This window comes from Opisthocomus hoazin, chromosome 18 (assembly GCF_030867145.1).
Source record: "Opisthocomus hoazin isolate bOpiHoa1 chromosome 18, bOpiHoa1.hap1, whole genome shotgun sequence".
NCBI classification, from domain to species: domain Eukaryota; kingdom Metazoa; phylum Chordata; class Aves; order Opisthocomiformes; family Opisthocomidae; genus Opisthocomus; species Opisthocomus hoazin.
The window spans coordinates 18,191,384-18,212,809 of NC_134431.1; the positions used below are offsets into that span (position 1 = coordinate 18,191,384).

A 21,426-nucleotide genomic window follows, 5' to 3' on the forward strand; every position below is an offset into this window, starting at 1 on the left:
AAAAAGGTTTCTCACAGTACGAGTCGGAATGGGACATAACATGAATTCAGGTGCTGTTTGCGTTCTCATGTACAAAGTATGGGTCATTTATGTGGGTTTTGCTGCTTCTGTTACTTGCAGTTGTTGAAACCAAATAAATATTAATTATTGTTTTAAAAATGATCTTTGTACTTGGTTATGTTGTACATCTTTGTGGCTCATGTTGGATGACGGAGTTTGTTGTTTCTCCTTACTCTATGTCATTGCTCGTTCAGTAGCCTTAACCTTTGCGTGAAGAAGCGCGTAGTTTCTTAGGAACCTGTGTAACTCTGCAGAGGTGCTAATAAAGAATTAATCAAGCCAGTCCCCACTGGCTTATCTTTACGTGTGCTAAAATGCCGTCTGGTGAGGGAGGTGCAACCCAGCGATGCCTCGTCCGTGGTCACAGCGTGTCGCGGCGGTGTCAGCAGGGCGGTTTGAATCCGTTTGGGATGTTTGGGGGAAAAAAGGAACGTGCGGATGGCGAGGCAAGAATTCACTTCCTCCCCCCCCATTTTGTCCTGTCTTGAATTTATGGGGGTTTAGCATTTCATTGTCCTGCCTTTAAGTGACAACAGCAACAGATGAGCACCACCAGAATAAAAACTTGAAATATTGTTATCGCCCTGGAATAGAGTTAACTAAGTTGTGAAAGATTGCAATCTGCCATCAAAGCAGAGGAAAGTAAATCAGACATGCAGCTTGTGGCACAAGCGCAGAATTTCCTTTGATAGCTGATAAAAAGTGAGCTTTGGGATTGTTCACATTTAGAAACCTTTGTGCGGTTTCACTCGGCTGCTTTGTTGTGACCCAGATCACAGTGTATTTTATTTGGACATAGTATAAACTTTGACTTGTTATTTGTAGCTGAGTTGAAGAGTGTGGTTTTTACATGCGTAATGGTTTCAGTCAGACTCTTTTGTGTTAGAAATAAAAAAGCCTGTAGGGCACAGAGTGCTTTAAATATGAATTTGTTTACTTTTATGCTGTATTTGCTTCTGATTTTGCCTGCTTGCTTTTCAAAAATAACGCCCTGCTCAGTGTGTCATTCCAATACTCAGTCAAGGTGTTTCTTAAAGTTCATTTAACAACTCGTAATGTACACTGCTCTTGATTACACAGTCTTTATTTGTATGCAGATTTGCCATTGATGATCGGTGCTGTTCCTGGGATATTTTTTACCATTTGGCCGTTACTGCAGCGTAGGCAAGAGGGTACGGTGCTGCTTCGGCCGGACAAATAACGTTGTCCTTTTCAACTATGGTAGATTTTGAGAATGTAACGACTGTCAGGTATAATTGGACGGTTTTGTACAAATATTTGAACTTCCGTGCTTGCTAGCTGTAGAATGAAAGGAATGCTTTTCCCCATCTTTTGTAAAGCACTTTGAGATCACGGACTGACAGTACTGCATTAAATAAACCGCCACGGTCAGATCTTGAGATCTGAAGCTTTGACACAGATTTTGATAAAGGCAATAGTAGAATAAAGTTTGTGTGTATGTTACTTCAAGATTGAAATGTATGTGTTTGAAACAGTGCTGCTCCGAGAGGTGTCTTTCAGAAATGTGGTTGCTCTGGATATTTGCACTGTGCTGCTTTCTCCTGACGGACTCTTTAGTGACCGCGCCACGCGATGTAACTCCGCCGCATACATCACGCACAGACGCGGCGTTTTGGGTGGGGAGGCTGGTTTTTAAAAAAAAACCAAAAAACCGAAATGAGATCCTGGCATCACTGTCCTGCTGCGTTCCCTCCCGGTGACAGAAGAGAAGCTGCGAGTGCTGGTGCGCTGCCTTTGCGAGGCCTTTCTGAAAGCCGCCGGCTGGTCTTGGCGCACGTGGGTGAGATTCGTTTCCTGTGTTCCCCAGGGCCTGGCACCAACTTGAGTCGTTCAAGGGGCGAATGTGATGGCAGAGTGGAAGCACCGTCTCCCCCGCTGCCTTCATCACAGCTTGCCACCCAGAGCCCCCCCGAGATCTGTGCTGCTGGTGAAATGTCACCAGAAGCCGTGACAAAAGGAGAGGAGCCTTCCTCATCCCAGGTAAGGTCGTGGGGGGAAATGGAAAGAAAATCAAATGCAAAGGTATCTGTTTAATCAAATTCTCCCCGGTTAGGAGTCCTTTGAAAGACTGTAATACCTTATACTTTGATCTGTTAGCTTTTTTTTTTGTCCCCTTAAATATAGGTTATTTTAAAACTACAAGTCTGCTGAGGTCAAGGCTGGTGCTGCCCTAATTTTATCCCTTCTGCCTTACCTCCACAGAACTTGCGTTCAAAAAACTGTATTTTTTTTTTTTTAAAGTACACATGTCCTTCTTATTGTAAATCCCTTTGCTGGCAGAATATTGCATACAACAATATAATAATGGCGTAAAGGAAGCTGAGACCCCAGCTGTCTGTTGCCCGCTTCTGGTGTTCAGCATTTGGGTTTCTTGTAACTGTCTAAATTCAGGTAGAAGCAGACTGACTTTGTGTGTTTCAGGCACCAGGAGTTTGACATAAAATCCATAGCTTTCTGTAGCACTTCTTACTGATAATATTTCTGAATGAGACTTTAGTTCTGTTAAACAAGTGGGTAGAAACACGAGTTTTTCCTTTGCAGTCACCGTAGAGCAAAGCCGAGCTGGTCAGAACGGCTGGTAGCCGCTCCGCCGCGCGCCGGCAGCCCTGCCCGGCTGCAGCGTGCCTCTGCCGCAGGGAGGGCTGCCATCTGCCGCGCGCTGGCACCTGGCAAACGCTTTAGGGGGAAAAAAAAAAAATCAGCTTTTATTTATAATTTGGGTGAGCAGTGCCAGGGAGCGTTGCATCAAGGGAACTCCGCAGAAGGTGTTTGTTTTCTATGGGCTTTCCTATGTGCAAAGAAGAAGTAGCTGTGAGGGGCTAAGGGAATAACTTCCAGTTCTGTCTGCTAGACATTTTCTGTCCGGTGTTTCGTTTCTGTTGGCCTGGGTGGGAGCTACAGAGGCTTAGCGAGGCTGAAAGCTGAGTAGTTACCCGGGACCAAAACAGGCATGTTGATTAGTGTCTTTAAACACCGTATCTTGCAAAATACGGCCCAGTTAACTTCTCTGCTTTGACAGTGGAAGCTTTGTGAGGGCAAGTAGCGTTGCCAGGTCAAGTGACGAGCCTCCCTTAAAGAAGGGGCGAAGGCAGTGGTCACGTGGGAGTCTGAGCACTAACTGCAGAGATGTGTTCTTATAAATACTTGCCTGAACTTCAGCGTGCTTTTCGTTTGCAGGCCGCTTACGATGGATCTGTAGCACTTTGGCAGTATGATAACTCTGATTCAGGTAAATAGCAAGAAAACGATTTTTTTTAAGCTATCATTGTTTTATACCAGCCGACACTGATTTGTACGTGTGTGTGTATTTCGGTTTCAGATACGAGTTTCTCGAGGTCTGAAGACGTGGACATAACCACTGACAGCCTGTTCCTGGATTCAGCCCTAGCCAAGAGGCTGACCTGCGGTTTCTGCAGGAGGGTTTTCCAGTGTGCCGAAGAGCTGAAGGAGCACATCCACGAGCACGTTTTCTCCATGCTTCTCCCGTTCGACTTGGTTGGCTGCTCCCGGCCTGGCCTTGCTGACGGCGTGCCTCCTGGCCAGCTCGCCCGCTTCCAGTGCTCCAAATGCCCCGCCAGCTTCACCCTGAAATCAAACATGGATCGGCACGAAAAGACCATCCACTTCAACTGTAAGAAGATGCAGTGTCCTAACTGTGCCAAGCTGTTTCGAGACAAGACAGACTTAAACCGGCATCTTCTGTCTGTGCACGCGAACGAGCGTACTTTTGTCTGTCTCTTCTGTGGCAAGGGCTTTGGTACACAGAAGAACCTCGCTAACCACGTGAAAGCGTGTTGCCTGGGCTCTGCCCAGCTGGGCGGGTTTGAGCTTTTGGACAGTGTAGGACAAAAGGAGGATCCCGAGGATGCGTAGCTACTGTTGCGTGTGTGAGACGCTGCCTTTAAACTAGGAGAAGCAAATTGTTCCTTTGTTCTCGTGCTGCAAATAAATGTATCACGGGTGTAATGTAATAGAGTAACTCCTCAAAGGTGATCAGGTTGGTAACGTGCTGGTTCCAGACACTGTGTAACTGCAGCCATGGTGCTTTTTTTTGTGGAAAGATAACTTTTGTCCGTCCATATAATGAGCACTTTGGCTGTCTTATTGGTGTGATCATACTGTGGGCTAATACTACCTTAAGCGGTTTTTACCAGTAGATCTCAAAGTGCTTTATAAAAGAAACGGTGATGTTTTCCTCGTATTCCCTGGGAAAATAACATACCTCAGCTTGTTGAGCGTGTGAGCAATAGAATTAGTAATAGAATTCAGTCTTCTGAGTTCTGGTCTACTGCTCTGTCCATTAGACAGTTGAGGGGTTTTCAGCTTGAGATTAGGAGCTGTGAAAGCACTGGGTTGCGCAGCCCTGGAAGCTGTTCGTGAAGTCTGGTTTTCTATGTCATGTAACGGAGCAAAAAGTGTTGCGTGTTCATCTGTGCAACAGGGTATATTATTTGGGGTTTCAGGTTGTCACAAGGCTTGTATATTTTTGTTGATACTATGCTGGAGTACTTCTAGGAGTTTTTAAAAAATATACTGGAATCAGGCTGTGGTTTTCAGGAATTCTGTAAATTTTTCTGACTCGTTTGCTGTATGTAGTGTAATTAAGTTAGCCAGACTGAGTGTACGTTGTTAAAACTGAGGAGAGGAGGCTTGACATAGAAGATCTAATTGTAAACTACACATACAGAATCAGTAATGGTTGTTACTGGAGGGCAGAAGTCTTACTAATTCCTATTTTACGAAATTTTTTTTTTTTTAATTAAATATTTTTATGTCTCTTGCTATATATTTACATGCAAAACCAGATGATAGTAACTGTCAAACAAAAGCAGCGTAATGAAATGTAGTGCCTCCCAGCTGCTCTGTGTACAGCACGGCTTGTCAGCAGCTTGGGCGTTGCGCAGCTTGCAGGGTTGCTTTCCATCACGTGCGAGAGAGACAGCTGAGGAGACGAATGCAACTTCTACAAATGAGCTCTGGAGTTCTTTAGAACAGTTCTTTCTCATAATGTTGTTGCATCTGAGGGAGACAAAACTGAGAAGTATTTGGTGGTGCACAGAGTGGGCTTGAGCAGCCTGGGGGTCTCCAGGGGAGAGCTGCCTGCAAAGCTGTTTGCTGTGGAAAGCTGAGAGAGGGAGATCATCCAGGTCCTGCTGCCCTTGCTCTCGGAGAGGGAACAGGTATATTCCAGTGCAGCGCTGCTCTGCCCATTCCTGCTGCCAGTCGGAGCGGCAGGGAGATGGCTCCGTGGGTTTCTGAGAGTCGGGAAGCCAGAGTTTCCCGGCGTGGCTTAGCTCTTACGCTTCATTTGAGCAGGGTGCAGTCAGAGGTGGGAATGTGTTCCTATTTAATCATTATAGTACACCATACATCAGTCTCCCTCCTCCTACCCCCCCACCCCCAGTCACGTTCATTTTTGCTGGCCCTTGTTCCCGTTGACATCTTTGGCATTGTGGATCGCTGCTGTCTGTGTGTCTGGTTTCTAGTCTGTCCGCTTCCCTTGTTACAGATGTCAGTTTAATTGCCTCGTAATTTGTTTTACTCTTAAATAACCAGCGAGTGAGGAAGGAGAAAGATGAGCCAGAAGAGAAAGTTGTGACCAAAATGAGTCTTACCTGGGAATTTGGGAGCAGCGTGGTAGGATTTGGCTGAATCGGAGGAGTAAGATGCCAGCAAAAGTAATTTCAGCAAATTTTAAAAGGCTTTGTTCACATGATGATAGTTAAGGAGGTTTCACGTTTGTTCATTTTTCTCATGTTTGAGAATTTAATTCAACATGGAACTATTTTACTATAGTCAGGTCAACTTGCTCTCTAATCGAGGTGAAATAGTATTTTACTTGGCCTGTACATCAGAGCGCTTCCTGGCTTCAGCACTGAGAATTTCCAGCGTTTCCCTTCAGGATCAGGAGTAGGTTTTTAAAAATGTTAGAATCATAGGGTATAGCATAGCAGAGGCTTACAGAGTTTGTGTAGGAAACTTTGTAAAAGCAGGATTTTTGTGTTAGAAAATTACATGAGAAGATGATGGGAAGTGTAAGTCTGGCAGTTAAATTGCGCCTTGCTATTTATTACCTTAAATATTATGAGGATTAAGTGGACAAGATTCTCTTAAAGTTGGTGAATTCTTTGTAATAACCAAATGAGTGTAGTATTTCGGTGATCATTAATTACATACTGGTTTACAGAGTTAATATGGAGTAACTCTCAAGTATATCACTAGTGCTTTTCCTTCTCTCCGGTCAGGGATGTAGGAGCCCATTTCATTGAACGGCCCCAGCGAAAGAAGTGAAGTTACTTGAGATGACAATACCAAAGGCTTTTTTCCAAGTATTATCATGGTGGTTTAAAAAATGCACATTTTAGCGAAGTGGAGTACACAGGTTTTGGCTGTGGCACTGTGTGTATGATGTTCTCCATTTCTTGGTGCTGTTCTTCCTGAGGTTGTGTCCAGTAGCTAGTTATCTGTGGCACTACTGCTAGTGGTCTTGATGATCTCGCTAAAGGTATTTCCAAGGACCTTAATGCTGCTATCCATAAATTCTGTAAAATATTGTCAGTTAGACAAAAGATTATACCAAAGTTGGTATGTTGTTCATCAAATATGTGTACTTGTGGGTGCACATATTTAACAGTACTGTGAGAATGTTAACCCTGCAATGCAGTTATTTTTCTACCAGTGTTGTTACTTTTCAGGTGTTTACTTTTGTAGATGCAAGAACTAAGTATATGGCGATCTGGTGGAAAAAAAAATAGTTTTCAATAAAACTATAGCTGCCAAAAGTGTTCTGTGCTTATTTTTAAACAGGAGCATACGAGAAGCTGAAAGTGTTATTCTCGAGCCGTTTAAGCTGAATGCAGGCAAAAGCAAGCATGAGGAATCTTGAAATCAGAAAGTGTGACGAATATGTTGTTGGAAATAGGTGGGTGTGTTGGAAACCCACGGCGGCTCGTGTGGGAAGGTGCAGGTTGCGCACCCAAGGTTTGGAGCTGCCTGTCCAGCTTCTGCAGTAGCTCAGCCGTGAAGCCAAGAGACGGGTACGGCCGGTGCGAGAGAGCGGGCGTCTGGTCGTTTAGGAAATGACAGCATCAGGTGCAGTCTGGCGGTGGAGGAGAGAAGGGATTTAGTGGTATTCTCTTCTCTAAAGCTTCGTAATCTCGGGATCTGGTTGCTGTCAGGATCTCCGTGTTGGGTTCTTCCAGAGCGAGGTGGTTAAACCTGACTTGCCGAGCAGCTCGTCCTCGCTGTGGTCTACGCGTGTCGCGTGTTTGTGGTGCTGAGCAGTGCTGGACGTGGCCTTGGGCTGGAGGCAGGAGGGCTGCGTGTCCCCTCTTGACTTCCCTGGATCAGCTTGTAGCTTGCTTACCGTGTCCAGACTCCATAGTAATAGGGTTGTAGTGATCCTGGGAAATACAGGTGTCTGTGTCGCCTATCACTAATAATCGAGCAGTTACAAGATCAGCCCAGGAACGTATTTATCATAAATATCTTTGTATTGTAAAATTGATACTTGTGGTAGAAGGAAGTGGGCTCCTTGCCTCTGGTTTATGGACAAGGGAGTGTCAAATTCAAAGAAGAAGATAAAGCAAAAAATACTTTTCCTGTAATATAAAAGAGAAAGAGTTTCATATTCTAGCTGGTTAAAGAAAACCCCAAAATCTTGTAAATCAGAAGACAGGTATGGGGTAGGAGGAGGGCTGGATCATGAGGTGATCAACAAGAGCTTGCACTCTTGGGCATCAGGCCATGTTGATAGGACAAGGGGGAACGGCTCTAAAGTAAAAGAGGGCAGATTTAGATGAGATATTAGGAAGAAATTCTTCACCATGAGGGTGGTGAGGCCCTGGCCCAGGCTGCCCAGAGAAGCTGTGGCTGCCCCCTCCCTGGCAGTGCTCAAGGCCAGGTTGGATGGAGCTCTGAGCAGCCTGGGCTGGTGGAAGATGTCCCTGCTCATGGCAGGGGGGGTGGAACCAGATGAGCTTCAAGGTCCCTTCCAACCCAAACCATTCTGTGATTCTATGTTGAAGTGTCTCCTCTGGGAGGTTCCCAGAGGGGTGCAAGTGCCCGTGTGCAGTCACTTGAAAGCAGCCGTTCCAAATTCTGCCTGATTGCAGCGAATATTCATCACTGACAGGTGAATAAAACATTCTTTAGTGTTCACTTTCCCTGTCAGCAATATTGCAGCTGTGGCCCAGGTGAGTGGTGAGGAGGCTGTCGCCCGCCCTGGCTAGAAAATGCTCTTGACAGCTTCACAAACATGCTGGAAAAAACCCACCAAACCACCAAACCAAAAGGCAGCTGTAGGATGGACCACCACAGTTGCTGAGCAGCCCAAAGCAGCAAGGTGGGCGTACGAGAAAATGGTAGGAGAATATGAGATCCAGTTCAAACTGCTAAGCAAAAGAAGTCATTTTTCCACAAAGTTACCTGTGTGGAGGATAGGTTTGATTCCAAACAGTCAAATGCCAAGACAAAATTCATATCACGGCAGCTTTTAAGACCTCCAGCTGTGCTTTTAGTCTGCATTAGAACAATAAAAAGCTTCTTCGAATACTTTTTCTAAGATGAGGTTGTATGGAACTGCTTGTTCTGGTTATGAAGGGTGGTGTTACCTTATTTAAAGATGTTGATTAAGAGTGTCTGTAGTTTGCGCTTCCACATGAGTGACAAGTGTAGTTCCTTTTCACATTGTTTTATCTGTGTTGCCAATACAAGACAAAGTAAATTTCAAAAATAGAAGGAAAAGAAAAAAAAGCCCAGCGATTGGGCATTAAAGGACGCCGAGCTCATGGGCCTGCTGCCTGTCTCCAGAACGGCCGCTCCGAAGCCGCTGGCTGTCAGCGTGCGGTGCAGCTCCCAGGGCATCGCCGCGGGCTGCGGAGAGCAGGCGGGGTGGCTGCGGCTGGTGGGGCGTTTGCAGGAGGTGACTGTCCGGTAAGCATCCAAGGATGCTGCAAAGCACTCGACACGCTGGGAGCCGTGTGGTAGGGCTGGTGTTGCCCTGGTTCCCTTAGCTCTCCTGCACGGACCGTTTGCATTCACCAAGAGCCATTTACATACACCATAGCGATTCACTAGAGCTCTGACGTAAACAATTTATTGCTTTGAGAAATAACAATAATTAGGAGAAAAGTGGGTGAAAATTAGCATACTAATGGAAAGCAATGGAATTATTAGAAGGTGGAGATTTACAGTCATATCCACGTGGGCAGTCGCTTCCAGACTTACAGTGGGTGGATGTCCTCGGGGAACAGCAGACACTCTTCTCACCTGCTGTATTTTGCATACTGCACTTTGACTTTGGAGGAGGAAATACCGGCGCGGCTGCCATGGGCGTCCTGCCGGCACATCGCACCCTTGGGCGGTCAGTGCTGTGCGCGTCCCCTGGCTCTGCTTTCCGTCCGCTCCCAAGATGACAAGAAGGAGAGAATCAGCAGTGTCAGAATGGCTTCAAAGAATTCATCCCTTTTCTAGTTCAGCAAAATACGATAGGGGGGGACAGAAAAAAAGTCTGTCAGGGGCTGTATCGGGTTGTCTTGTAAGGAGGCTTGCAAGGGTCCTGCGGTTACTCAGCGTTACGCATCCTGTCGCGTTCCTGTATCCACTCCGTGGTGGTGTTCCTGGTTGGGAGCTGGGCAATGTAGAGTGTGTTTGTTGTAACTGCCCTGTTTCTGCTGGGTAATCCTTCGCCTCTGCGCCGTCGCCGAAGCGCTCCCGGAGTGGGGGATGAAGTTCCTGCGTCGCCCCGTAAATAAAACTCCAGCACGTGGCACTGTCGGTGTGTTACGTTTGTGGTCTGTTCACAGCTAGCCGCTACTTCCACAAACCATAGCGTTAGAATGCTAGATCTGGATATTTAGGGTAATTCGTTGTGTAAATCAGAATTATAGCAGACTGCCAGCCCTCTTTATTTGCCATTTAGCGAGCGTTGGGCAGTGCGTGTTACCGACCGTTGCTAAATGTTTGTGTACTGGGTTGTTCAAAAGCTTCTCTGATGAGGGTACTTGAAGTTCTGAGCTTTAATAATATAAGTGCAATAATACAGTATAAGGATTAAAAAAACATTGTAGATGGTTAAGAGGTGGCAATGTGATTTCAGAGTGAACTAATTAACAGTGAAATAGTCAACGAGAAGACTGACCGTTTTGAGGCGTTCTGAAAGTAATCTGCGTGTTTTCCTTGCTCTCTTCCAGTCAACGAGTTCACGGTCATCCGGAAGAAGTTCAAGTGCCCGTACTGCAGTTTTTCAGCCATGCACCAGTGCATCCTGAAGAGACACATGCGATCGCACACGGGAGAGAGACCCTACCCCTGTGAGATCTGTGGGAAGAAGTTCACCCGCCGGGAGCACATGAAGCGGCACACCTTGGTATGAGGGTGTTTGGGTTAAAAATAACAGGAGCTTCATCGGGTTTAGGTATCTTGTTTTGTTTTCCTCTCTGGGGCTCCTCTGAAGACTTCTCCGCTATCTTTTTTTCCCCAGCTTTGGAAGGGCCCGTGTTGAGCTGCCTGTCCCTCCAGAGCTCTCCTCCACCCGCGCTCCCAGCTCAGCCGGAGCAGAGGGTTCCCGAGCTGCACCTCGGAGCTGCCGGGCTGAGCCTGGGCGTTAGCAACGAGGGGTAGAATAGCTAATGCCATCTTCAGGGTGGAAAGGGAATTTTATTTTTGTTAATAGGTTGAATGACTCGGTGCAGAAGGCTGTGAAATAAGTCACTCAGCAAGAAGAATTTGAGGCAAAGCTACTCTGGTCTGGCAGTGCTTTGTTAACAGAAATAATGTTACGCCTTATTGAAGAGAGCTGCTCCAAACCGACTGGGAGGCTGGCTGGTGCCGGTGTCCGGCTTTTCACAACTTCTCCAGAAACAAAATTTGAAGCCAAACTTTGATTTTCACCCCCCTGAGGAGAGAATTAATTTGCCATCCTGAAGTGGTTTCTCAAAGCTTGGTATAGAGGTGATCTTGTGGAAGAGGAAATAGTTTCTATGGAATTATTTCAGTAATGCTTGCCAGCAAGCTCTGTTGCCTCTTTAATTAAGCTTGTAGAGAAAATGGGATTTTTCTTTTAAATACTGAGGATGGTAGCTGTGAGGTTCTAATACAGTGAGATGTTAAAAAAAAAAAAAAACAAAAAAAACAAAAAAACAAACTGAGTGTTGACAGTTCAGTGACTTAAAAATTTATATGTTGACATAATTTAAATAGCTTTTTCCATATTTATATTACCTATATATCTCATAGCTATATTATCTGGTAAATTTTGAATGTAAAGAATATCATACTGGAGGAGGAGTGCTGAGCGTAATTAATGTTTTCCTGGTCATAATTCTCAAAAAGCCACAGAGAAGTTGAATTCCCTCATCCCAGCCCTGCGAGCGCTGCGTCCCCGTGCAGAGCTTCCTGCAGAGGCCGTTCCGTAGCGGTGGTGCAGCTGGGTTCAGGTGTAACAGGGCGTGCGGTTCCTTTTCGTGCTCTGCAGGCTGCTGGACGAATGCAGTCAGCCTGCGTTTACGGACCGCGGGGAAGGCAGGAAAACGCCCGATACCCTCCAGGAGTAAAACTGGGGTGATCTGAGTTAATTTTAGTTCTCGGGTTTTTGCTGCTGGCATCACTCGAGGTGACTGATCTGGTGCTGCTGAGCCCCGAGTTCAGTTACGCGCCCAGGGAGGTGGAATCGGCTCTGTGTGAACACATTCGGGGGAGGCTGCATGTCTGGCTGAATCTCTGCGTGACTCTTGTGTCAGGAAATAAGGTCGTTCAGAAAATACCAGCTGGGTTACAAATTTTTGGTGCCAATTCCTGAAAGAAGCGCAACCCTGAGAATACCAAGTTGTTTTCATTTGCAAAGAGCTGCAGAGGACTCAGAGGTGTCTTGGACTGGATGCGCTAAGGAAAAAAGGACAGGGACCTGGGGAGGGGTTTGATACTGTTGTAAGGCCCCAGAAAAATTCCGGTTTCACTATTTATCTGAAGTTTCTTTCGAAACGAAGCTACAAAAAGGGGTATTTTCTTACATGCAAATGAGGCAGTGATCTTCATTTACAAAAGCGGCAGCGCGGGCTGCCCCAGGTGCTCGTGGCTGGTGAACTGCCGGATTCGCCCGCTTTGCTCGTCTCGGTGTTTCCGGGGCGGCTGAAGTTTTGAGGCTTAATTGTCAACTCTCAGGTAAATCTGGAAAGATGAATGCTGGTGTGCGTCAAGTAAAAATACGTGTTATAAAAATAACGTGTAGGAAAAGGAAGTAGGTTTAACACACCAAAACCCTCATTTCTCTTAGTTCCTCAACTGATAAGCAAAGAGAAAAGGGACTGGTTTAGTTTGTTTAACTCAGATTAAAAAGCATATCTTTGTAGTCTTTATATAAAATTTAAATTTAATAGAAACGCTTGTTTTCTTTGAATTGGGATATTAAAGTAAAACCAAGATTTTCTTTCTGAAATCTTTGCATCTCAGGTGATGCTGCTCTGCGGTGGCAGAGCAGAAACCGAGGTTTCTCGCCTCGTTGCGGTGAACGGGCTGTGTCCAGAAGGAAGCGCTGCCCCTGTCATACCCACAAGGTTTTCAAAAAAAGCACCACCTTAATCAAAAGTTTCTTGGTTCTAGTTTGAAGTGATCTGTCTGCATGTGATTCTGTATACATTGAGCTTGACCTGCTCTGTCGCAGCATCGCCAGTGGCTGCAAACTGCTTAAAACCGGCAGGATAAATTTAGATAGGAGAGAGTGGTTTTGTTTGTGTACTGAGCTTCACTTTCCTTGCAGCAGCTTTTCTGGTTTTTTAAATTTTTAAGTGCGAAAGCATCTGCCTTTTCCTGGGAAGAGCTGCTGCCTGGTCAGCTGGAAGCCCGTTGTCCGCCTGCAGCAGATGCCGGCGGCACGGCACGGCTTGCCAAACGGCAACGCTGCCGGCACCGGGTGGGCGCTGAGCCCCGGCCCCTTGCACCAGGATGATCAAGGGCCTTACACGAGGAGTTGCTATGGTGTTCAAAACCCCCCCATCTACTCCAGCTTCCTTCCACTCGGCTGAGTGCCCAGCCATCTGCTCGGGGACCGCCTGCTCCCCGAGATGTCCCCGCGCTATTTCCTTGGGGTGCTGGGGTTCTGGTGTCCGGGAGGCAGATCCGAGCAGTGCGCTCCGTCCTGCTGCAAGCGCGCAGATTTCAAGCTCTGTTACTGGTTTTGCAGCGGGAAACATCTTGAAGTGCCAGCTGGTTGCCTCCGTCATTTGATTTCTGAGAACTTTCCCTTTCTTAAATTTTGTTCAGGTATTTAGGGTGTTGTCAGCGCAGCACTTTTCCCCTCTCTCCCTTGGAATATTGGGGTGTAGTCAGTTAGAATATGGTCTTTCTAATGGCGTTTTCAGATACTGAGAGCCAAACGCCGTCTGTGTGTTTAATACAGACTAATTTGGCGATAAGGGAAATAGGGTTAATTTCTGCTCAGCTGCATCCAGTAGTACGGCTCATTCCGAATATGCTGCCTGAACTGTCACTGTTGGCAAAGAGGGAGGGAGGTGATCAGTTTGTAACAGATATTCCAATGGCGCATCGTTTCAGTACCTGTTTTATAATTTCTTTTTTGTGTGGCTCTCTGAGCCCTTATTCTGCACCCTTGAGCACCGTCTGTAATCCTATTCAGCTTTTGATGCCTGAAAATCCTCCTTCTAACAGTTAAAAATGAGCGATACTTGCAGATCCTTTTAGATGGCTCTGAGCAGCCCTGTCCCACTGCTTTTTAAAAAAGCTTACCTGTAGCTTAAAAAAAAATAAAATACAATGACTCTGCGTGATGCGGTTGAAGAGTGCGTCGCGGGGACTAGCTCAGAGCCAGGAGAACCCGAAGCCGGAGCACATCAGAAGCGCTTGCAGACTTTGAACGCGGTTGGGACCAGCGCGGTACAAAGCCTGAGCGAGCATCCTGTGGTAGTGAGGGCCGAGGGGGTAAGATGGGTCAATTTGTCCTCTTCCCAAATACCTTTAGCTCGGCTGGGCTTTCCAGATGAGCGATGAGCACGGGGTTCCGGAGAACCAGATTGCGAGAGCAGGAGATCCCGTGCCCGGGCAGGAGCAGGGCACTGGCCTCACCGCACAGCTGGTTTAAAATAAAAACCTCTGCCACGCAAGGCATGTTGAACCAGCACAACCTCTCCTACAGGCTGCTGTGAGCATGGAAAGAATAAATGAGCTTAAGAAAAGGATTAGGCACTGGCGATGCGTGCCCAGAGGCTCTGAGAGCTGACGGGCTGCACGGAAGGGCTTGCTCAGGGTGACCCCGACTCACTGGCCACTGAGTGGGGAAGGGCAAGGTGGGTCCTGCTCTGCTTCCGCACCGCTGCCCAGAGCGGGTCCTGCTGCTCCGTGCTGGCCATAGGGCACCGGCCAAGGCGAGCTCCTGGGCTGGCTTGGTGTGGCATTAATATATAAAAAAAATAAAGAAAATATATATATAAAAGTGAATAGATATATGTATAATATTTATTGGTCAGCCATGAAGTAGTCAGGCAGTTGAACTAGGCAATTGTTGTAGGTCCCTTCCAACTGAATTATTCTATATATAAATGAAATGAATATGTCTATGTGTATTACATATATTTTTATATATATATGTACACACATATAAATGAAAGTACCCAGTGAGGCTCCTGGTGGTGGAATTCAGGAGTTCTCGCAGCACTGCGTGGCCGTTCCCCGTGGGAGAGGAGCAGGTGAGCGTTCTGAGCAAGCTCCTTGCCTTCTGCGCGCGGCAGAAGGAGCCAGCGACAGATTGCAGCTCTGATGAGGTGTTTCTGTGCTGCTCAGAGTATGGCGTTTTGCTCACTGTGTAGCAAAGTTTGAAGCTGGAAGTGATCTCTGGTGTCCTGCAGAGCATTTTCCCACTTCCCACTTACTCTGTATAGCTCTGTAAGCCTGTTGTTCTCGGACATAGAATGCAGCATGACTTACAGAGCAGAAACGTTGGTGACAAACCATTTTTCAGCCACCAAAGCAGTCAGAAATAAGGTTAGAAGCGCATTCGGCTGCATTTTTTCAGAGAAGCGGGCTGTGTTATCAGTGCTCCTGCTCTTTGGTTCTTGGCAGCGGTGGGATCAGGAGAAAAATCGCTAAACCGAGGTGATGCTAACGCTGGTTTGGTCATGGGTCATTCTGCTCTGGGCTGCAGAGAACCAGTGCGTGGGGTTGGTGGGGTTTTTTTTTTCCTTTTTCCAATGTTCCTCGTGGTGGTGGTGCAATGCAACTATTGCACCCTAGAAGAACAAAAAGAAAAGGGGAGAAAAAAAAATGAAGTGCTGAAAGTTCCTCCCAAAACTACCAGTGTGGTGATCAAAAGGCCGTCTTGAAAAAGATTTTTCCATTGTGTGAGACCACGGCAGGGTTGAATTAATCATGGTGGGTGTGAGTTGACGATGACAGCTCGTGACTATCTCAGGCTGCAGTCGTGGGCTGCGGTGGCTTTGCCTCTGCAGAAGGACGGGGCAGCGTGTCCTTCCCTGCCGCTTCTGGTCCATCTCCGTTGGCATTAACTTTTCTGATCGTTCTCCTTTTCCAGGTCCACAGCAAAGATAAAAAATACGTCTGCAAAGTGTGCAACCGAGTGTTCATGTCTGCGGCCAGCGTGGGGATTAAGCACGGCTCTCGCCGCCACGGGGTTTGTGCCGATTGCTCCGGCCGCGGCATAGCCGGTCACCTGGACCACAACGGGGGAGAGGGGTCTCCGGACGAGTGCTACCCCGGGGAGGGCCAGTACATGGAAGACCCGGATGACATCAAAGTGGAAGGAGACGAGGAGATGGGAGACGACGACGACATCAAGTGGAAGGATGACGTGGGAATGTCACAGGATGATGTGATTTTAGATGACGACAAAGATGTCGACTCTCCGCAGGAGCAGGACAACTCTGGGGAGAACGACAAGGATTTCACCTGGATTTCTTAGGGATATTTTTGTTTGTTTTTTTGTTTCCTCTGTTGTTTGTAGGGGTAGGGAGGGTGGGGGAGGAAGGAGTATGTTGGAAAAACTAAGTAGCCTTGTTGTCGTCCATGTGTGCAAAATAACTCTTGTGTTTTCTAAACAAGTCCTTCTCTGTTCCACTCCGATGCTGTCTTAGCAGTGCCGCTTCCAGCGACACGACCGCCTTCGCCTTCCCCCTGCGCCCTTGGGGAACAGCCCCGACGCGGCCGCCGCTCCGGCCGAGCCAGCCAGGTTGCATGCAGGCGAGGGAGCGTCCCCGCCGGCGCGTGGGGAGGCTGGGGGAAGCATGAGTCCTCGCACCCGCCCCGAACCGAACGCCGGGGAGATGTTTGTGGCCGAAGCAGGTTTTATTCGGTGGTTGGTGGTTTGTTTCAATTTTTTTTCTTTTTTAACACGTTGTCTGTGTGCTAAAATCCCAGCAGCAGTGGAATTAGAAGCTAACGTTGTGAAAGCGAATCGATGCGTGTGTTGGAGGGCTTCCCTGGGTGATACGGGCCTTGTGCGAAGTTATTTAAAGAGAGTTTTTATTATTTTTTACGGAGCCAAATAGATCAAAAGGCAAGTCAGATGACAGCCTTACAAATTCTTTCCTTAGATTCTTAGCTTCCAAAAGAATCGCTGTCAAAGAAGGAAAGGTTGTGACGTTTCTTGGACCTACCGGCGTCTTACCCACGTCCCGTCTTCCAGCCTTGGTTATCCGCGGTCGCCGAAACGCGCGTTGGTGCTTCCGGAAGCACCCCGTGCTCTGAAGGACACAGGTCGCTCTCTACCTGTTGTTCTTCTCCGCAGGTATCTTCACTTTCCTCCCTTTGCTCAGCTGCCTTTTTCATAAATATATGCAAATCGTAGCAAAAAGGAGGCGTTTGGCAAAGTGCGCGATGAACTGGGAAACCCGAGAAGCCACGGTGAGGAGATCCCGGCTGGGTGGACATCTTGCTGCTCCCGCCCCGCAGACTGTGGCAGGGCCAGGATTTCCCCCGGGTGCGTGGTTCTTCCTTGCCAACCTGAACGTTGTCGTTCCTCACCGGCCGGCAAAACGCCTGCGGAATTCGTGAGGAGAACCTGCAGCTTCAGCTGCGCCGGTTCCGTGTAAATTCTCGAATAAACCTTTTTTAGTTTTAAAACAGGAGCCAGGTTTCTCTCCCAGCACACTCTGGGGGGGCTGCTCCAGGCAGTTGGATTCTCCGTGTTCATATCGGCCACTGTTGCCTTCTTCCAGCTACGCCTAAGTGACAGCAACAGCAAAGCGCGTTGGCAGCGCCTTGTTCATGAGAAGCAGCTTGTTTCCCATCACCTGCTTCTGGTGCTTTCTTTAAAGAAAAAAAGCTGAAGACCTCACTCTTCCCTTGCTGTGGAGCAACTCTGCATGCTGTCTGTGGCGCTGGTACCTTGAGACCTGCCCCACAGGACACCCCGTTAGCAGGAAGCCAAATGACTCAAGGTGCTATTCTCCGTGGCGGGACAGGCGAGCCCTGCGGGACGGCGAGCGCTCGTGCGGCTGCGCTGGTCCTGAGCGGAAAGCGTGGTTCCACCCAGCGCACGAAGTAAAAAGCGTGTTGTACAGTAAACCCCGGTAAAGCAAATAATCTGGCAGGATTTAAGCCACTGGGTGCCAGGGTTTGGTGGAGCGTGGTGGGAGCCTTCGTCCCGGCACCCGCAGTAGCTGGTTCTCCGTTCATCCCCCGGTATCAGTCATGTGCTGGGTTTCCAGCGTTCGATTCCTTTCTCTGCTCTTCAGGCCCTTGCGAGCGTTCGCCGCCTTCTCCGCGTGCGTCCCACCGGTTCGCGCCGACGGTCGGCTTCGCCGGGAGCCCCGGGCAGCTCCCGGGCTGTCGGTCCTAGCGCACAGCAGCGGCTTGGCAACACGGGTCTTCCCCAAAACCTTCTGTGGGACTGCCGAGTTCCGTGGGGCTGGTTGCTTTTAGCCGGCGAGAGCGGAGAACCCTCTGCTCCAGATGCTTCCCGAGCAGTAGGGTCACGCGGAAAGATTTTTATTAAACTGTAAAAATGTAATTTTGCATTTTAGCTTCCGGTAAAGCCCTCCGACCGTATTGAAAGAGACGTGAGCAGACCCCGGGTGTTACGACGGGGCCCATGTGCGCTGCTTCGCCGGCAGCCGTAGCGGCTGGGGGGGGCCCAGAGCGCGGTCGCTGGTTCGTCTCCCTGACTTTCGCCTCTCGGGGCGCGGGCTCTGTATTTATTGTCATTTATCCTGTAAATATGGAGGGGGTGGGGGGGGTCTGAGGTCCTGAACTCGCAGCCTCACCCGTTACGTGTAGACAAATACATACAGTACTTAAAAGATATCTGTAGCTTTGCTTTTTATATGTAAAATCTATTTAAAAAAAGAATTTAAAGCCCCGAACTGTTCAAAACCCCTCGGTTTCTGTGACATTCCGTCTCAGCCGTCTGCTCCGGTGTCGGGCGGCGCATCCGCTGCCGCACCTTCCGAGGAGGAGCGGGCGGTGTTGGTCCGAGTCCTCCTCTGCCTCGCTCCTCCCTGCCCTCCCCGTGGGCAATGTGGTTTTTGCAGTCGAAGTTACGAGGTGCTTAGCTTTACTTGGCAGTTCCTTTGGCAATACTGTTTCCTTTTTCCCCTTTTTCCCCTTTTTTCCCCTTTTTCCCCTTTTTCCCCTTTTTCCCCTTTTTTCCCCCTTTTTCCCCTTTTTCCCCTTTTTCCTTCTTTCTTTTCCTTCTTTTCCTTCTTTTCCTTCTTTTCCTTCTTTTCCTTCTTTTCCTTCTTTTCCTTCTTTTCCTTCTTTTCCTTCTTTTCCTTCTTTTTTCCTTCTTTCCTTCTTTTTTCCTTCTTTCCTTCCTTTTTCCTTCTCTTTTTCCTTCTCTTTTTCCTTTTCCCCCCTTTTCCCCCCTTTTCCCCCCTTTTCCCCCCTTTTCCCCCTTTCCCCCCTTTTCCCCCCTTTTCCCCCCTTTTCCCCCCCTTTTCCCCCCTTTTCCCCCCTTTTCCCCCCTTCCCCCCCCTTTCTTCCCCCCTTTCTTCCCCCCTTTCTTCCCCCCCTTTCTTCCCCCCTTTCTTCCCCCCCTTTCTTCCCCCCTTTCTTCCCTTTTCTTTTTCCTTTCTTTCCTTTTTCCTTTCTTTCCTTTTTTTTAAGGGTGGGCAGAAGGCCGGTGGCTTTCAGCAGTGTTTCCTAGCAGTGACACTCTGAAGCTCTTTGAGCCGAAGATGCAAAAAAATAAATCAAAAAAAAAAAGGAGAGAAAAATGGAAAATCCACCTAGAAGCTGACTTTTACAACGTTACCGTTATAATCTAGCACGTGCTTCTATACTACTAACCTACAGTATATCTGCCCAATAAAATCCCTCTAACGCCTGACGTACATTGGAAGTGCTTTGTTCCGATGGAGGGGCGCGGATTCGGGAACGCGGGAACTGGGCTGTGAACTTCCATGCTCCAGCGGGCGCTGGGTGAGGCTTGGGTTCAAAAAAGGGAATTCGGGCTTTTTGTAATGCTGAAACTTTATAAAACTTCATCGGCTGCTCCGTGCGCCCGGGCCTCTCGGGCCCCCTCGGATCTACTGCCTATGCAAACGTCTGCTCGTCGGGGGTTCAGCAAGACCCCGAGAATTCTGCCTGTGCTGGCCAATGCGAGCGCGAGTCCCCTCTAGCATCTCGTCTTTGTATTTCCCTTCAGGGCTTTCTATACTTCACTGAGGTTCCCTTTTTTTAATTTTTTCTAAATATATATATGTGTGTGTGTATATATATATATATATACAGATTTAATTTGAAAAAACAAAACTCCCTTATGGGTAAAAAATTGATACACTTGGTCCCAGTAACTTGCGATCATTTTTTTTTAAGCATCCCTACGCACTTGTGAATGTCACTCCCTGAATTTCTTCATTGCCCTCAGTTTTTTGTTTTTAAATCCGAAAGTGTGCCAGGAGTTTTAAAGAGCGTTTCAGGCCGTGCTTTGCGACCGCCTCGCGCGATGGCCTCGTCCTGCCCTTGCCTCCAGATCCGAGCTGTGGGCGAGGCGGGTCCCCGCGCTGGGGCTGCGCTTGGGGAATAGCCCGGACGGTGACGGCCAGCGAGGCGCTTGCGTGGCCGCCTGTCCGCTGGCGGTTTCCAAAAATTTCATTTAAAAAGCATAAATCCCCCAGTTTTTTGTGTGTTTTAAGGTCACCCTAAAGCCTCGTGGCTGGAGAGTGACTTGGGGGGGGAGGCGAGAGGGGCTGGGTCTCACGCGGGTTCGCAGTGTGACTGCTCTTCCCTTTTTTTCATTAAAAATCAGCGGTTTGGACTCCAAAATGAGTATTTTCCGTGTGAAGCGGAGCGGGGTCTGGGTCCCGTGCCGGTTCGTCTCTCGCCTCACGCCTTGAACTGCTCCGCTCTTCCCAAGGGAACGCGGCGTTGCCGTGGGGCTGGGTGACCTCGGGGACGGCTGGCCTGGAGGGGCTGGGGGGTTCCTGCCCCCACGGGACCCCCTGCTCTGCGCGTCGCCCCTTGCGAAAGAAACTCCATGAAAACTAGTGCAAAAACTGGAATTTTTTGCAATATTATGGAAGATGAATCTGATTTTAGCTCATTCTGTGACATGTGCAACTCCGAAGAAAGCCATACTTCATGGTTCTGTTTATTTTTCAGATTCTATATTGTGTTGGGAATTTCTGCCTTTTTTTTTTAGTTCCACATAGTAAGAGTGCTGTGTGTATGCTTTCATATCTATATTTATTTTTCAACGTGCTTTAAACCTGTCTACAAAAATAAAGCTAAAGTAAGGACAGCGTTTGAAGATTGTTGACTATTTTTTTTTTTCCTGGGAATATTCTATATTATACTGACTTTATATTAATTGTTATAAACCTGTGTTTGTATTGAAGATGTGTTTTAATATTTTGGGGAGGTCGAGGAGATTTTAGTAACCATAAGTCAGTGGGAGAAAGATGGCTGTGTTGTACTGATTTCCTGTAAATGTCGTGCAGGTAAATAGGACCTTATTTTCTAGTCGCTCTCCCGGTCTCTCGCCCGCCCGGGCGCGCCGCCGGCCTGCCTCGGGGTCCGAGTTACGTCGTGATGGGATTTAGCGTAGACATACTTGCAAAAATCAATCAGTTTCAATAAATTGGGAAATTGCTGCTATGGTTTTTGTCTTGGTTTTGTTTTTTTTAAAATATATATAATATATATTTGTAAATATATATAATATATATTAATAATTTATTTATAATTATAATTATTATTGTATATATTTTTTTTCTCCTCCATCTCGGGGATCCCATGGTCAGAGGGAGCCATTCAGGGGCTGTGGGCACCCCCCAACTGCAGCCCTGCGACGTCCCGGCTCTCCAAAATCACCCCTCGAGCCCCAGGTGGGGGTGAAGCTGCCCCCCCCATTCCCACACCCCTCCCCAGTGGGCACCT

At 47.8% G+C, this 21,426-nt stretch overlaps 1 protein-coding gene across 6 annotated transcripts in view; it reads left to right on the forward strand.

Moving 5' to 3' along the window:
• The window catches only part of ZBTB46 (zinc finger and BTB domain containing 46), a 55,281-nt gene extending 39,225 nt beyond the window's left edge, over positions 1-16,056 (forward strand). For 5 of the 6 annotated variants that reach the window (XM_075438743.1, XM_075438745.1, XM_075438742.1 and 2 more), the window contains exons 7-11: positions 1,889-2,061; positions 3,259-3,310; positions 3,401-3,712; positions 10,275-10,450; positions 15,623-16,056. In XM_075438743.1, coding sequence (XP_075294858.1) covers positions 1,889-2,061; positions 3,259-3,310; positions 3,401-3,712; positions 10,275-10,450; positions 15,623-16,009 — 1,100 coding nt within the window. In that variant the 3' untranslated portion in view covers positions 16,010-16,056. The remainder of the gene's footprint in view (positions 1-1,888; positions 2,062-3,258; positions 3,311-3,400; positions 3,713-10,274; positions 10,451-15,622) is intronic. The other variant, XM_075438747.1, reaches the window with a different exon arrangement.
• The last annotated feature ends 5,370 nt before the right edge of the window (positions 16,057-21,426 follow it).